This window comes from Anopheles darlingi, chromosome 2 (assembly GCF_943734745.1).
Source record: "Anopheles darlingi chromosome 2, idAnoDarlMG_H_01, whole genome shotgun sequence".
Taxonomy (NCBI): domain Eukaryota; kingdom Metazoa; phylum Arthropoda; class Insecta; order Diptera; family Culicidae; genus Anopheles; species Anopheles darlingi.
This window is the reverse complement of record NC_064874.1, coordinates 65,653,557-65,671,056: the sequence shown is the minus strand read 5'-3', so window position 1 is coordinate 65,671,056 and position 17,500 is coordinate 65,653,557. Positions and strand designations below refer to the sequence as shown.

General features: G+C 50.3%; 1 protein-coding gene across 3 annotated transcripts in view; it reads left to right on the top strand.

The window, feature by feature from the left end:
* The window catches only part of LOC125948446 (tyrosine-protein kinase Btk29A), a 71,471-nt gene that overhangs the window by 40,582 nt on the left and 13,389 nt on the right, over window positions 1–17,500 (top strand). The window contains exon 1 of one of the 3 annotated variants that reach the window (XM_049674501.1): window positions 9,217–10,555. The exons of the other annotated variants lie outside the window; for them this stretch is intronic. Coding sequence (XP_049530458.1) covers window positions 10,528–10,555 — 28 coding nt within the window. The 5' untranslated portion in view covers window positions 9,217–10,527. Of the gene's footprint in view, window positions 1–9,216; window positions 10,556–17,500 lie in introns of those variants that run through there. 3 annotated transcript variants of the gene reach the window in all.

The following is a 17,500-nucleotide window of genomic DNA, read 5'->3' as shown; positions in this document are numbered from 1 at the left end:
CGATCCGCTCTCAGCTCTTTTGTTTGATATGACTTGTTGTTTGTGATTCGGAAATGGATCGCTCACTCGCTCGCTCTCTCGATTGTGCTAAACCATTTTTCCCCATCTAATGGAATGCCTCCTTCCGCCCTCCAACATATGACGGTGCCGGCACCGGAAATGTAGCCAGCCGCTACACAGAAGCCACCTCCATCACCTGCAAAAAAGCGGTCTGGAGTAGGACGATTGCTGTGTGCTGTTCTGTTCGCTGCCCGCGCCCGCATTCGATCCGCTTGGTGTGTCTCGTATGACGAACGCGGAGTGTGCCCGGGAGTCGCCGGTAACGAGGTTGAAACGTGCCTGTCATGGTTCCCCCGTCGTTGCGCTTCCCATCGGGTAATCGGGGCAATTCCTCCAAACCTGCTACCTGGTGGAACCCGGGGTCAATATGTTTCACAGCGTATATAGCTGTGTGTGTCTGTGTGTTAGATCGATAGTAAACTCCGGGAGTTCTAGGCCGGCGTTTTCAACCTTTTGGTTGCCATGTTTCTGTGGCAGGTGCTGCATGCAGGACCGTGATGAGGCGTTAGGCGCATTAAAGTGGTGATTCCACCTGCGTCGACCTAGTCCCATCGAGCGCTAGGGCTTCTAATTGCCATTAAACACTAAATATTGAAATGCTCCCGGACCCGGAGGCCGACGAACTCTTTGCTAGTTCTCGTTCCAGGCCAGGAGTCCAGGTGGAAGGCTCAAAATTAACTCATTTCCCATGATCGGAGCGATCTCACTCTCGGACCACGCGAATGGACGTTTCCTCGTTTGTCGGCAAAGAGAACTGGCCAAAGGCCCACCGTTCGTCATCTCAATAGCGCTTGATTGTACCGGGTTTCGTTGTTGGCTGCTTGCCGGCTGCTTTACATATAGCGAGAATGATGCGAGCAGCAAGCAGATGATGATGGTACAGCAATCGTAATCTCAATCCTGTTCCGTCCTCCACGGCCCTAGGCTGGCCATTGGGATAAAGAAGTCTCACGGAACATCTAGAACCCGACGGCCACACTCGCTCCGTGGTCTTAGGGAATCGGATTTTTTTATGAATCGATTTGTATTTATTGTAGGCATCGCACCATCCATTCCTCCTCAGTTCCATCTCGTGCTTGTTAGCCAGCCACTTAACAGCTTACCAAAGCCGTACCAAGCCGCGCGGTGCCGAAGAAGAAGGTGTATCAATCATCCGCTTCTCCACGCGGTCCTATGATCGCATCGCGACTCACAATGGGAGAGATATTATGCTAATAAAACGTCTCCACAGAGAAAGCCAATCAGAGCGTCGTCGTGGACATGGTCGTCGTGTGCTGCTGCTGCTGCTGCCCCATGTCACCCCGTGTCCGAAACCTCACTCAGCAACACTCGCCTTGGGTGTCGACTTCCTGGGAATTATCATTCTGCGGTGTGGCTCACGTGTGAGGTTAATGACGCCGTTCAACGTCACCTGTGATCGCGCGCGCGCGCCCAACCAGCATCACCGAGGGTGCAGCTCTAATGTATGCAAGGGCGCACTCCCTAAGCTCACCGATGGTGTGGCATTGCCTGGGAAATGGATTCCCAAAGGAGGGATTTATAAACGCTAAGCCCCGTTTTCGGATCTCCTCGTTAGTGTAGACATTAGTTCTTAACCGATTTTTATGCACACGATCTCGTCGCTCGTCGTCAGACGCGTGTGCATTGTAGCACGTTTGATTCTCCCCTCGATCTAACGTTGTTTTATTGATCTTCTCTTTTTAGGTAAGCATGGAACCACTACCGACTACAGCTCTTCTACAAGCACAACACTGTTGCGCACCGTTGGTATGTAACGATCAAGGCGATCTCCGGAGATCAGATCCGATATAGATCTTACGGGCGATGAAACGTCGTCAGATGAGCGGCGTTCGTTATACAATCGGAACCAGCCGTGGCGTGACCTACATACAAGCTCGTTTGTCCATTAATTTAGGAGCGCTACATCGTATCTGCTTGGTTGAGGCTTAATTAATCCCTTAATGGTACTGACGAGACTGGTCCTATGCAAAGGGGGTTTACTGTATGCTTTCATTCTTCTCCCGTTTAATGTTTTCCGTTTTATTAAGTGCTCCGTGCCAGCTTAACTGTGCGAACCCTCAAATATCGAACCCCTTTACGGGATGTTTCCATTTTTTTTTCAAACAGTGAATGTGAGAAGTCCTAAAGGGCTTGTAATTGAAACATTAAAACAAACCCACATTTCAATGCGTAATAGAGAGATCATTAGGAAGAGGGAAAGAGAGCCGGAAACCTGTTGATCGATAGTCGATGAAAAATACCGCTAACCACCCCTTTGGGGCTGCGGAAAAACCCGCAGCAAAAACGCCAAAATGTAGACTTTCAACGGGCAGCAGCAGCAGCAGCAGCAGCAACAAACTCGTTACGCTGTCGTCGCCATCGGTTGGCGGTCTCAACTCGACGAGAGTGATGGCGCCTTTTACACCTGCTACACAGGTGGTGAATCGATGGTTCGAAGCGAATCAATCAAAAAAGCCACCCCGGAGTTTCAAGGGTGGTGGGGATCGGTCCCCGAACCGATCGATGTCAGTGTTGCTGCGACACGTGCGCGTACGTCGCGTGGAAGAGGGTGCAATCCCTCCCTTTTGGTCGTCTCGCATTAGTAACGACCCTTGAAATGTCATACGCACTAACCTACAGCACGAACTGCTTTCAGGCACCAGCATTTGTGGTCGAGAGGGCCGTTTTGTTATGTGAGGTCCGTGAGTCTTGATCACAGTAAACAAATACCTGTTCCTGGTGGGGAGGAGCGCATAAGAAGGGTGCCGTACTACAACATGCCGACTGCTAAGGGGATGGTTCGCGCACTTCGCTCGTTGCGCTGTTGTTGACCTGTTGCGCTTGTGGTCGAGAGTCTTTTCCAGTCTTGGGACGCTGATAACAGGGGGTAGACCCACGAACCCGCGGTCTCGGTGTCATCGGCTGAAGAGCGCGCAATCATGTAATAAATCGATCAATTTACGAACCCCTCTCACCGTGCACGGTGCGCATATGTACGGCATACGACGATTTCACTCGCTTGTGGTGCCATTGGATCGATTCAATGTGCCTTTTTTGGGGTGAGATGTGGTTGCTATTTGTGGAGGTCACATTTATAGGAGGTCTGTATTTGTGTACGATATGTCTTACAGCCGCGAGGGGGTCAATATTGTATTTTATGGCCATAGTAGCCTTACATGATTTTTTGATTGAGATTGCGAGAATCAGTCTCCAATCAGCATAGATTTATGGTTATATATCTTTCGAAAACGATTTAGATCTAACAGTATCATAAAATTTATTCACTGTCTCATGCTGATGCTCCTGAACATTCATATCGTTGTACATGCTGTTGGATGACAGACGATGAGTAAGCAATACTTTCCTCAAATCCAGGAGAACGCCATTCCTCGGTACCATTCAGAAAAAAAACGTTAAGATGCTGATTGAGCGCAGACATGTCGTGGCCCCTGAACTCCATTCATGCGGTCCGAATGTATCATAATTCCTAGAACAAACATTGACCTCGAATCCCGGCTGCCGTCCCTGAAACCTCCTGTTTCCGATCGCCAAAGGCAACCCGTAACCATAAGGACGGTTGGATGATCGTACCAAACACACTAAAGCGCGCCTAAGTGTGAAGTGAGGTGGGCTTACGGAGGTGTGGTGTGGTGAATTGATTCGGGGTTTTTCGATTTTCCTCGATAAACAACGGAGCGCGAAGCCGTGTGTTTCCCATTCACCCATCAATCATCGAGTTTCTTCTGCTCTGTATGCATACCCATCGATGGGGTTGCAGCAACAGCAGCAGCAACTATAACTGCATTTTCGATATGCGTCCACAGATCGGGAGAAGAGGAAAAAGGGTTCAGCTCGCCTGCGCCCGGTCGGCCAATATCTCGCCCGATATCGACACCCTTCAATCTGTTTCCAATGATGGAAGCTGGTGGAAACTCGAAAAATGGATGAAATTGAATGCCTGATTTTAGAGTAAAACGAGGGTGGCCAAGATGGTGTTGCGCGGAGTTGGCCCCTTGCTCTCCTCCCAGCTGTCAGTTCGTTCTGAGATGTGCCGGCATAATTCTGGGAAGCAGACCGCGACAGCAGCAGCAGCATACCGTCGTTGGTTGGGTGTTCCTCTTCGGGAAAGGTCAGGGCAAAGGCGCGGGCGAATAACCTCAAATTTCATCCAACCCAAACGCTGAGGAGGAGGAGGAGAAAAGGTCGAAAGAAAGGTGAGAATGGAGGTTCGGATTTTGTGCCCCCAAGAACACGTTCATATGTGTGACAGCTGATGGGCGGAAGAAGCATCTCCTGAGGCATCTCTACCCCTCGCGCAATCTGATCATGTTTAATCTTCGTGTGTCCGCACGCAACCCGAAAATCCAATCCAATCCTAACCATCCTGATTTCTCGTTCCCACCGGCAGTCGTTGTTCAACGTGCTTGGCTGGCATGGTTTAGTTCTTTGTTGCCATGTTTTGGTCCATGGATTGTGAATGGTGGCGGTAAGTTGGTCGGATCGGAGAAGGACACTCGAAGGATAATTCCATTGAGCGTGTTACGGAACGCTAATAGATCCCCGGGATCTTGACACACCGGCGATGATGATCGCGACGGGAGCAAGCAATCTTTCAATCCCAAGACAAATGCCACAGGTTGGTTGAGATGATGACAGTCATTTGTGGTCTCTTCGACTGTTTGTCTCAAATTACAAATGATGAGCACAAAATGAGGTGGATAAAGGGAGCAGCATATCCTCGATCATCTTACAAACTCCAAGCGGTGTCACGTCCTGACCCAGTGTCGGGGACTTTCTTGACGGATTGAGATTGACAATCCCAATGTGTGCTCTCTGTCTGGTGAAGGCAATCAAGCGTTTGCTTGCGATCTGACCTGAAAACTTGCGCGCCACGCTGATCAGTGAATGTGGTTCCACGGGATATAGCGCATTGTTTGCCAGTTGACCAATTGGCGAATCTGCCTGCATCATGTGTTTATGTCTTTGTAGTGCCTAGCTCAACCGACCACGGACGTCACGACAGGCGATTCGCTGGACCGCGCACCCGACTTTTCGTACTTTTCGAAACGGCGATAACGGCGATGCTGTGTGTGTGTGTGTGTATGGTGGTCTGATTGACACGGTTTGTTGTGTCCCCATCGCGCGTCCATTTCGCGTGTGGCGAAACAACGCATTTCGCGCACCAAGGAAGGACGCGGGGTCTGCAGTCGCAGGCGGCTCCGGTCCGGATCGATTATCATCTGATGCAGGTGCGACGTGACGCGCGGCTCGTTTGTGTGTGTATGTGTCAGGGTGGAGAGGGAGAACATAATGGCACACCAAAAATCAACATGGCGAAAACACGAAAATTCAGAAACCACTAGGCGGCGCAGCAGCGTCGCCTGATGAGTGCGCGGCTGGTGGAGCGCTTGTTGGGTGCTTGGGGATGGGGGTGGCACGCTGGTCTCCCGTGGTGCGACTCGAGCGCCGCGTGTTGCGTGAACTCGCGCCACCGTTCGACAACACTTCGAGTGGACAGCGGTAAACCAAACGCCTCCCCCCCTGCTAAACTCCAAGGGTCACTGGGTGCTGCTGCTGCTGCTGATGGACAGCTGACCACCGGTGGTCGAAGTGTAGCTGGAAAGCAAAAATACGGAAAATAAAAAAGAAAAGCCGTAAAACCCTGGGCACGGCGAGTGACCCATGAACGGTGGAGATGTTTTGTGGTTCCCCCCCCCCCCCCCCCCTTCTCTGCCTTCTTCCCTCAGCACGGCTCTACCAGGACAGACCAGCAGCAGCAGCTGGAGCTGGAGGAGAGCACAAGAGCAGCCAACAGCGATGTTTTGATCGTTTTATGATAACCTGTGTGCCGGCCTAAGGAGATGAGGGGCGACGGGCGGGTGGGGGACACTCTTTCTTCTTATTTTTCCGACACTTCATTTACCTTCCCTTCCTCTTCGTCTCCTTTCACTCATCACACTCCACTCTTCTCCATCTCGCCGTAGCGCAGGAACATCGACATCCAATTATCGATCGATATGACGTCGCTCGTCGCCATGGTTGCTGCTTTATGCTAAAAAAGGCGCCTCGACCAGCGCCACACTGGGTATGTGTGTGTGTGTGCTCATGCTGTCGAGATGAAGAAGTGGCTGCTGCAATTGCTACATCGGTCGAGCATTGTGCGATGATATGATGGCGCAGGCACAATCTCAAGCAACCACCAAGCGGTCCGCGAAGATTGTAAAACAGCGGAGAATGGGAGAAAGGATGCGAGTGAGAGAGGACTCGAGAAATGGCAACCGGTGGCCGGCCGGATTGGGAAAGTGTTGATTATAGGGTACCGCCGCCAACTGCTGCGCGCGCGGCCAACGCGTGGACTCTTATTTTTGTTGTTCAACTTCGACTTCTATGCTTTGGGTCAGCCTTCGCTTTCCAAGCGGGGAAAAAGTTAATCAGTTTTCCTTAATTTCCATCTTTTTTCACTTTCTATGATGAAACTCTCTACCACCTCCACGTCTCTCTCAAGGGTCTCAATGGACCACAGGCGGCACACGGGGTTTTTTTTCGGGTGTTACGGCAATGATCGAATGTCAAACTTAATGATCGACGTCAGGCAATCGATCTGCGGAGTCATTTTTGATTGTTTTTATGCATTTAGTTTTCCAAATGCTTCACCAGAGGCGAAGGAGGAGGAGGAGTAGAGTGTACGTTTAGGAGGTATTATGGACAATCTTAAAAATTAAACGCATTAGCCCCTAGCCTTAAGAGCCCAGATGATGTAAAATATTTGTTGCGTTCGTTACGAAAGCTTCTCCTTTGCAAAAGAAGTCCTTTCGAGGAGATTCCCAATGAACATCGATTCAAAACGTGTTGCTTAACGATCTTTTATAGTGATGTAGAACTTACTGACCTCTCGCATACTCAAGGAACTACTCTAGCACCTCCACTCGCGCTGTAATCGTTGGTGCCATCCGGAGGCCAGTGACACACTTTCGTCGAGGTCAAGAAGTGCACGCCTGCATCAGGCCTGGTTCACTGGATCCTGAAACACTACAGTACAGTGTACGTGGGCGCAGCAGAAGTGGGCTTCATTATTCGGTTTATCTTGCTCCTTTTGTAGGCCCCTGGTCGTCCAGCTCTCTAGGGGCTGTGGGAACAAGGATGTGACGGGCAGAGTATCACTAACGACGTGCATCGACCCAGGTGCAGTGCGGACTCGATGAATGTAACACGAACGAACACGTTGCTCCGCTGACGATGGAAACTTAATTATGTGAACTGAAGAGAAGATATGCCTCACCTGTCCACCACCTTCTCACACCTCGGATACAACTGTGGGTACATCGCCGAAGTTGCAACGGAACGAAGCAAAAATGGGGTTGCAAACTGTTTTGTCGTCGTCGTCGCTCGTCGCTCGTCGCGATACCATCATCCGCCATCTCGTGCATTTGCCCGGAGGCGGTCAGCTCTCTAGGAGCGCTAGAAGTACGCTGGATCCCAGGCCGGTCCCACTGGACATCCCTTCAGGCGACAACCAGCTCCTCCGTGTGTGTGGTATCAATCAATCGCGGAGCGGACACGGCGGAAGGAGCAAGATGGTGTGCAATCAAACTGATAAGAAACGGACGGGCAGTCGATCGTACGCTCGCTTAGATTGTCTGCTCGTCCACAAGATGCATCTTTCATGGTACTGCGCGTGTCTGATAAGCGTGACATACACATACATACACACAGAGGGGTTACTTTCATCCGCGATGCGAACCATCACCCCGCTTGATCACCAAGATCGTTACAATGTTGCAAATGCTGTAAGGCTCACCATCATTGCTGCTGATGATGGTGATGGGGTACTCGCATTAAAGGATGCCAACGGCTGTCCATCAGATATACGAGACACACGGCATACAGCGTGTTCTTCCTCCCATAATGATGGAGTTCCACGGCATTTTATCAACTCAAATCAAGAATGTAAATGTTCTCTTTTCATTCCTTTCTATCTTATCGATCGGTTTTCAGGCGCACACAAAAAGGCGGCCTACTCGCGACGATACGCGATAGATAAGGGGGAAGGTGTTCATTATCTTTTGCTGTGAATCACTTTCGGAACACTTTTCCCTCTGGTGGTTGCTGCACCCTCGGTTCCACTGCATGCATCATCGCAGCGCTGTCCCCGTTCTGGAGTGGGACAGTCCGCACTCTAGCTGGTTGATGTCATGGCGAACCTTTTCCCCCTAAAAGCATACGGTTGGCTCGCCGTATCCAAAACACGAAATCGCTTCCACCAACAACGCCATCAACCAAAGGTGCCTCCCCCCTCCTAGGCTGAATGATGGGTTGGTGCAACCCCCGGCACCAGCACCAGTAACCAGCACCGACGGTCTTCTCAAGGGGCCCCGGCATCGATGAAGACGTCGTGGGAGACCGCCGTTCGGTTACTAATACCACCGCGAGGACTTCACGGCACAGCACAGCCTCTTGCCACATTCACCTCATGGATGGTTACCGCTTGGTGCGGCAGGTTGGTTGGTTGTGGATGCCCGGATCCAACGTCCAACGTTTGGGTTGCATCGTGGCCGTTTCGCGGCGCCGGTGGAACATGAGTCGGAATCGTTTTCCCATCACGATCGTGTTCGTGTTGGGTGGCTTTTGAGGCGGGTGGGTTACAACTACAACCATATTTCCGCGGCAAACCACACATTGAAAATGCTGCCAAACATTTTCCACCTCACCTGGTTTACTACCAACAAAACGGGGGAGTGGGGGACAAGGGGATGGTAATAGGTGAGGAGAAAGAGGCGGCGAGCTGCTGGTGGGCCTCTGACAGCCAGTGGGAGATAGTGGTTCTCTACACACCACAACGACCAGCAACACCAACAACGACGACAATAGCTTTCGCAAGCCAGACTCTGTATATGCATCAGAGCGAGAGCACGAAAGAGAGAGAGAAAGAGAGAAGCAGTGCGCAGGAGGAGGGGAAGGAGGAGTTGGCGCTAGTGGGAGAAGACACGCGAACAATACCATGACGAAAAAGTAAAAGCTCCGTGGCGGCGTGTGGCCCCCGCGAGTCTCGTGGACGGTTCGGTGGCTCCAGTTTTTCCAACGCTCCACCATCGGATAGACCACGAGACGCGCGCGCTGCTCGCTGTTCGCGACTTGCTGTGCTTCACTCCGGATTCCGACTCCTTAACGGCGGCTGCTGTGTTGATCGCGTTGCATGCAAAAGGCGCTGCTCCTCCGTGTTCCGTTTCGCGATCCGCTGTCTCTCGATCGAGGCTTGACGACACTCGAGGGCTCGAGGGTGGTGTGGTAGCTGACGCCGTGCAATAGCAACAGTGATCGATTCTGCTGCTGCTGCTGGTTTCGCTCGTGTTGTTGTACCCCCGGTTACCCTTGAGTGGGACCCCCTTGCTATTCGTGCGGTGCTCGATTGTGTCACGAGGTGTGTGCCGCAAAGGTTCTTGAGAGATCACAACCTGTCTAAGTGGTTACCAGACACACACACACACACGCGAGACTCCAGCGTGTGGCAAGTGAAGGGAAGCACTAGAACGATGTTCTAAGCGCCAGTGTTTGGTTTGGCGCTTCGGATGCTAGTGGATGCGCGCGGTCGTTCAGTGTCTCCGGGGAACGTCGCGGTGCTGGGTAGTGTTTTGGTTGACATTGGATTCGTTCGTCAGGTTTCGCGGTAGTAGCAACAGTAGTAGCTACTTACAGCTTACAGGATAATATCCGCGTGTATCGATTAATGCAACATTGTTACTCTTTGTGGTAGCGCACAAAAGGCTTTTCCCTCTCGAAGTGAAAGAGTATCCACAAGTGTCAAAAAGAAGGAATTGTGTATCCCAACTCCACAACACGCGGACTGCCAGAAGTTGTGAACGACTTTTCCGTCGTCCGTTGGCACCAAGGTAGACAGGTGTGGTAGACCTTCGGTTCGTGCTGTACCGTGGCTGATAAGAGCCGTCAGCAGTCCCAGATCCACTTTACCTAGAGCAATCTCTCTCACTCGAGGGGGAACGGTCGGTCTGGTTCTAGGTGCTGCTCCCGTAGTTCGGTCAAGTGTGCGGTTTCACTTCTCTTTGCTGCTGCTTTGCTCTGCTTTGTGGCCATCAAGTGCGCTCTCAAGTGGTGGTGTGTGGTTGGGTGTGTTCGGAAGACACACGCGGGCCCTACTCTACTTTTGTGAAAGTGGGCGCCACTCCGCCCCGGAGGGTGTTGTTTGCAACTCAGTCAATCAGTGTTTGTGTGTGTGCGTCTGTGTGTGTAGGTATGCTAGAGTATTACGTGTGGTGGTAAAGGGGTCTCTTTTGTTGCAACTAAACAACATCGTCTGGTGCGTACAGCAGCAGCGGTACAACAAACGGCAAAGCAAAGAAGAGCTGGACTGCTGGACACTCCTCTGCACGGTCACAGCTATCCGCGTCCGCTTCTTAATCGTGGGCTGCCCGATCGAGCAGCAGAGTCAGCTCAAGCGTAGCATCGTGCGCAATGACGCTACTCTCGGTCTGGAGACTAGGTAAGAATCTGATAGACTCGTCGCGCCCGGTTCTTTTGTTCTTTCTCTCTGGATTCCATCATATCTTTATGCTTCAAGCGTATGTAAAGTTTCGGGGCCACAATGTCAACTTTCACAGCTTAGAAACATTCGTTGGTTGTCGTTTGGCGACTTACGAAACTTTATTTCAGCCGTAAGATCACTGATACAACTTTGTTTGAACAAGATTTTTGACAGTTCTTATCGGAATGTTGCTATTGTGACCATATACTTTAAGGATCTATCAGGATCAGAATAAACTATATTCGCGCAATCATTATCAATCAAATCATCCAAACATATAGCATCTCACAGGCTGCTGCTGCTACTGCTGCTGCCGACTTGCTACACGAAGATCATGGCCCGATCATCAAGATCAGTCCGTTCCGGTGCCCTCTCCCTCTCCGTCCGAGACGGTGACCTACCCATTGTTTCCAAGTATGTTGCAAATGTCAACCGCGGCGCCCTCCACGCCATGGCAATCGACATCGGCTACCGGGGAGCACCTTCTATGGTTGGTTGCTGCTGGATCCGACCTCTCGCGTGTTGTCTTATGTCGGAGTAGTTGCCACCTCGAGCATATTGCTCGTATATGCGCGATGTGCCAAGGTGTCAGAGCAGGTGGTGGTGGTGGTAGTGTGCAGTACACATGCACTGTGGGCATCTCCACTGCGGGGTAACCAAGCACGGAATCCCAACAACATCGTCGTCGTCGTCGTCATCGTTCTGCTGCTACTGCCAGCTAAATATGCTGCTTGCCCTCGAGTGGATGGGCCTTAGCCAATCGCGAGCAGAGTGAAACGGGCCCCCGTGTGCAAAAGATGCCTCGATGACGGCCAGGGGTAGCTAGTCCGGGCAGCAGCACAGCCGTTGACTACATTGTACACGAAGTGTAGCCAGGGCGAACGTTGTTGATGATGATGATGATGATGGTTTGGACACGAGCGCCTCCGTGTCCGAGAATGGAAATCCAAATCACGAATTAACCTTTTTGCTAGCACCGGCACCACCACCACCACCACCACCTCCGTCACAACGTCCAGCGCAGGATTGGAACCACCATGGAGTTCCAGTTTGTGTGAACCGGTGGCGGTGACGACGACGATGGCGGACGGAGCTATAGGGTTACGAGTTTCATAATCATCACCCTTCGATCGCTCCCCCATGTTTGCGCCGGCACAACCACTACTGTGCGCACGGCGCTTCACTTCGTTTCGTCAGCGAAGATCGCGAAGTCGTAGAAGTCACCGTGCCACGATTTGACCTCCCGGGATGGCCAAATGGACCGAAGAGGAGGCCTCAGCATCGAATCTCGGCAGCGGCGATGGCGTCCCCTATTGAATTGTTATGATTGTACGGTGCGTCTCGCGTGTCTGTCTGTGTGTGTGTGTGTTTGTTCAGCATCGATTGGATCTCGATCGGTACACGATCGCACCGGAGAGCATAGCGAAACCCCCCCGGATTTATGAGCTTGTGCCAATTTTCGATCGAACGAAGCAGCCTTTTACCATTACTTCACTCACCAGGCGACGGCGGAGGTCAAATGGAGCTCGATTGATCTTCACGCAAATCAAGCACGCAGCAACATTGGGTGCCGCTCACAAAACAAAGGTGACCCCGCTCGGTCTGTGGTGCATCGACGTAACGACGACGACGTCGGCTTCCGTCCCTTGGACCAAGCGCGGTTCGAAAGGGTCGACGATGCTTCGCCCGATGATCACTGTTTTGGAGGAGGCCGAGGTTCGCCGAGAGACGTTTTTCACATTTTCTGCCTTCCACCTTCCCTCTTCGGGGTCGGTTTTCGGTCCACTGCTTTTCACTTTCATCTCGTTAGTGAGAAAAGGCTCCTTGCTGCGAGCGCGATCAATCTCTAGCAACAAGCCCCCGTGGCTCTAGGACTCTCTAGCATTAACCTTTTTGGCTAATGAGGATTAACGTGTGGTTGTGGATATTGGACCTCCGAATTGATTAATTGCTGCTTTGTAGTTATTTATTCTAATGTTAATTGGTCCTCCGGCGGACTCGGGGAAAATTCGATTTCCTTTATGCAAACTTACATTCAAAGACGGGGCTCTTATTATTATTGCAACACGTTTAGGGTTGGCTTAATAACTCAAATTATCATTTGAATCAACAATTAGCTTTTTGAGATTTTTTTATGACTTTCGAGTTGACTTTTTTGTCTGAATATTATATTAAACTATATATTCTCAAAAAATATTTTTATCTTCAGTTGAGAAATATCTGCTAAAACTATAGACAGAGAGGCATATCTTCAGAAATCCGGTTTTTGCGGTTTTCGTTTCAAGCCCAATGGTGAATTATCTGAGTTATACAAAGCAATACTTTTTGATTAGATTATAAATTTTTCCCTGATGATTTTCAGTGAAAACGAACATTTTTGCTGAACTTTACGATTTTATCATTTTTGCGAGCATTTTGATATAGAAGAAATAATGCATTTAACCATTTTTCTTACGAATCAATGACTTTTATGAACATTTGATGAGTTGGAAAAGAGTGTACAAATAAATTGTTCAAATTTTCAAAAGGCTCGGTCCAGTAGCTTTAGCTTTAGCTGGAAGCTACGATTTATCGTAGCATAACATGACCTATTGGGTCCCATTTAGGGCGCTCCTCCCATCCCAGCGATTCAGCTTTAATGAGACCGAAGTAATTGACCTGAAGCTGTATGCTTCTCCGTACCGAGCCGGTCCGAGTAGGACGAAAAACATCTCAGCTGTGTTGCATGAGCATGCCATCGAGCCATTTATTATTCTTTAAATGGTTGTTTTCCTTTAACTTCCTGAAACCTTGAGCAGCCGCAATTAGCCAGCCAGCCAGCCAGCCGGCCAGCATGGGGGTCATTTCTGTTATTAACCAGTCATCATTGTTGTTGCTTGCTCTGACGCGAACCACACAATTGTCGCAATCTCTTTGCCGCAATGGTGCCCGCGGCAAGACGCGACAAAAAACAAGATCCTCGCGAACGCGAAGATGCAGGTGTTTGTTCTGGGATGTGCCGTGTGCTGTAGAACCTTTTGCGCCATAATATTGCCGCTCTCCTCGACGACGACGACGACGACTACGGTGATAGTTGACAGCAACGACGCAACGTCAAACACGATCTAAGAGCCCTCAACTTGAAGTTCCTTTCGTGTGAACGTAAGATGTGTCGCGTCACCGTGTGCGCGACAGGTTTGTGCCTTAATTTGGTGTAGACCCTGTGGCCAACCACCGCGTCTCGGCCACCTCGGCCAGGTTGGAGAGCAGCAGCCGACCAGCAACAGCAACCTGGGCCACGAACAATTAATTCAATTTAGCTTAATGAGTGGCAACTGAAACCAAGCCGCCATTCGGGGGCAGGCTGGAGGCTGGAGTGACGGACAATAATAGGATAATGTGACATCGTTTAGTGGTGTGTGGTGGTGTGTTTTGGTGTGGATGGCAGTCAGAAGCCCGCACAAAACCCTCATTTAGTGGGGTTGCATTTGCAGAAATGGAGCAATTGGGTGTTGGTGGTGTTTGTGCTGCTGCGGGTAATCGCGTCTGATCAGCAGAGACCCCAAAGGGCTCTAATGTTTTACCTCCCGCGGGGGGTTCTTTGTCATTGAACTCTCCCAACCAGCATCACCGTTCTTACATCCATTACACCACCACCATTACTCACCCCTCGGCGGCAGCGGCACAAACAACATAACAACCATTTATCGCCGCTGGGTAGGTTTTCACTGTTTTCACTTCACGATCATGATCCCCTTCCCCCATGCAGTGCCTAGCGCCCACTGTCGCTGGGTGGCGGATTTCGATTTCATGTTTTGGATCGGATCGTAGGAGAAAATGCATCATTTCGCTTCGAATCTTAAAGCTCTGGCAGTCAGCTGCCTGTCTGTCTGTCTGTCTGTCTTTGTCTGTATGTGTGTGTGTGTGTGTGTCAGAGAGTGTTGGTGTCTGTTGCAGCATGCCGGGTGCTGTGTATGGGGGCCGGGAAATTCGTCCATTTTCCAATCGCCGAACATTGACCGCCTCATGCATTACGCCATGGAGCGAATGGAGGGTGGGAAGGGGCACCATCGGCGGCGTGGCAACGCTTGCACCGCACTCCCCGGTGATGCCGGTCTGACGTGATGGTGGTATGCCGCCACCTGCGCCGCGCTGCACCGCGCTGGGTGTTGTTAACAATTTTCACTTTCACTCCACCGGCGTGGTGGGTGGTTTGGATCGAATGTTTTGTGTCGCCTCCCGCGCACCTCCATTCTCCACCGGGTGTCAGTTAATGTGGGTAATAATTGTAATGGTTCTGTTTTGGAAGGTAGCCCCCCCGGGCGCGCTTCAGGACATGATCACGCGGTGTGTAGCAGTGCAAGTGCAGTGCAGCCGAGGTGAGGTGAAGATGCTTTCGTAACTCATTTGCGATGCCCATCGATGCCTTCGGTTGTTAGATATTTTGGAAAATTTGAAATAAATAAATCGATTCCTAATTGTATCGCTTGCATATTACTGAAATAACTGTCCAATATATCCTCTCTTGATAACATAGAGAAAAGCTTTCAAGAAGGTTTGAGTCAAGCGATTCAACGCACTCAAACACCGAGCCCTTCAGTTATCATGAGCATCATTTTGCGGACTCATTGCATGAACACTTTCCGCTTGAAAGAGTGAGCGAGCGCCTCAGGCGCCAGGCATCGAGGAGATAATCCCCTTGTCAAGTTCTTCTCCTGCTCCAAACCACGCCATTCGCATTGTCCTCCTGTCACTTCGTGTCCTGAACTGTGAATGGATTTACGAATTTCTCAACCTCTGGTTAGTTGGGACGGTGAAGCGCCCACGGGCGAACCTAATCCTCGACGCACACTACACTAAGTGTTTGAAGGTTGCGAAGCGATTAGGTGCCGTGAAGCCGTCAAGTACCGCGGGCTGACAATGCGACTACCGATGGTGGTGCTGGTCGTGGTGGTGGCATTCAATTGCATTAATTAGATTGCAAGAGGTTTATGAGGAGTTATTAAAATCCACATTTCAACACCACCACGCGGTGAGGCGGCTTCTCACTTTACGGATGGCTCGTGAGACCTTTCGTCGGTTTCGAAGTCGACGAAACAGCCATCGCACGATGTCAATGGTGGTGTTTCAGATTAGATGTCACTCAAGTCAAGTCCGGAGGTCAGTTTAAACCCCCCAAAAAAGGAGAGAAGAAGCGGTTTGTTTACTATTTACATTGAATGGTGTTAGAATTTGAATTTGAATGCTGTTTTGGTTTAGTGCCTAGTAGTCTCCAGTAAAATCCAGTTGTTGAAATTCATTATTCAACGTAAGCGTCTGCATGGGTAACAAAGAATCCATGCTAAATGCTGACGCTAGCCAAACCAACGTTAAGCTGTCGGCTTATATGTGCTGTTCCGATCTACAATAACTACCGACCAGTCAGGTCTAGTTTACTTTCCTGATGAATATCTGCATCAAATGCCTTCCTAACTCTTCCATCTATTCCTATTCTAAATGATGACAATTTGTCTACCGACAAACGAGGGATCTCTGCACACACCCGCGTACCGTGATGGTCTGGCGCATTCGTTTGGTCAGCCAAGAGGACCTTTGGTTTCGGCCGTCAGATCGTCAGAGATAAATCATTTCACCTTCATCCCAACACGCCGCTCTTTGGCTCGTTCTTACATTCCCACGATCCGTGGTGGTGTAACTGGCCTAGTCTAACACTGGCTGGGCTACTGGTTACCGTGCCTCGTCGCTTCTATGTCGCTTTTACAGCCAAAACGTTTTATGAAGCAACTGCCAAGTAGCAGCAGCAGCAGCAGCACCGAACTGGAGGCTTGATCTCTTGCCCTATCGGTGTGTATCCCGTTAGGTTGGTCACTACTACTGCATCACAGGGAGAGCCACTTAGCCGCACACCGTTAAGAAGTGTGGCGCGCGCACACACTAGATACTGGAGCTACTGGAATTCTTGAACCATTCGCTTGTGTCGGATCGATCTAAGCGGATTACTACAGCATCAGCATCTTCCGTGGAAAGGATTTTAATTTGTCAGTCACAACAGCCGCCATGGTCCATGAAGCAATGGGAAGATCGTATGGGTAACCATGATTATCACGCATAATCGTAAAGTGTATAATGCTCAGCCGGGACCGCTTTAGTCTTTAGGGCCCTCGGGTGAGACTACCTGTACCGCCCCCGGAGTTGACCAGTGTCTGGTTCTTGGAATTAAAATGGTCTCGGTCAACGGCTTCCAATTTTACGATACCTCACGATTTAGTTTCTAAACCACCGAAAACAGTCAACCTCTAGGCCTACGACTAGACGACCTTCTCATACGCAACACGCAAGCTCCTTGCAGCGTGGCGTGAAGGTGTCTTGGCACACTATAGCGCCCAGTAAGGCGCAGGTCATCAGGTGCCATATCTCTCTCTCCGATCGCCATTATATGGAGCTCGCGGATTTGGTGTATTTTTTTGCTGTTGCCTTTATGACACGAAACGACTTCATGGCGGTGGTTGTGACATTCGCCAAGATTGCCGAATGGCGAGAGCGGGGAGAGTGACTTAATTGATGCAAATAAGCTCGGCACGACAAAGCAGCGAGCCAGTGCGTGAGCGCAAGCGTTTATTGTAGAGGGATCGAAAATGATTAATGATCGAGTTCGGCCACCGAAAACGAGAAAGCATTACGAGAGATGCTTGTGCATACCGTTTATTACATTAACCTTTTCTGGGGCTTTATGATACCTCGATCGTGTCTTGCGAATTGTCTCCAATTTGCATTTGTTATTTTTTTTATACATCGGCGAGTGAGAGGTACTTCTGCAAAAAAACCCACGAACCCTTTTTCTCAAAAACTGTCAAAAACTTGATCACGTGTTACATCATCATCTTTCGCTAAGCACAGACAGTCAGTTCCCTCTGGTCTCATCCG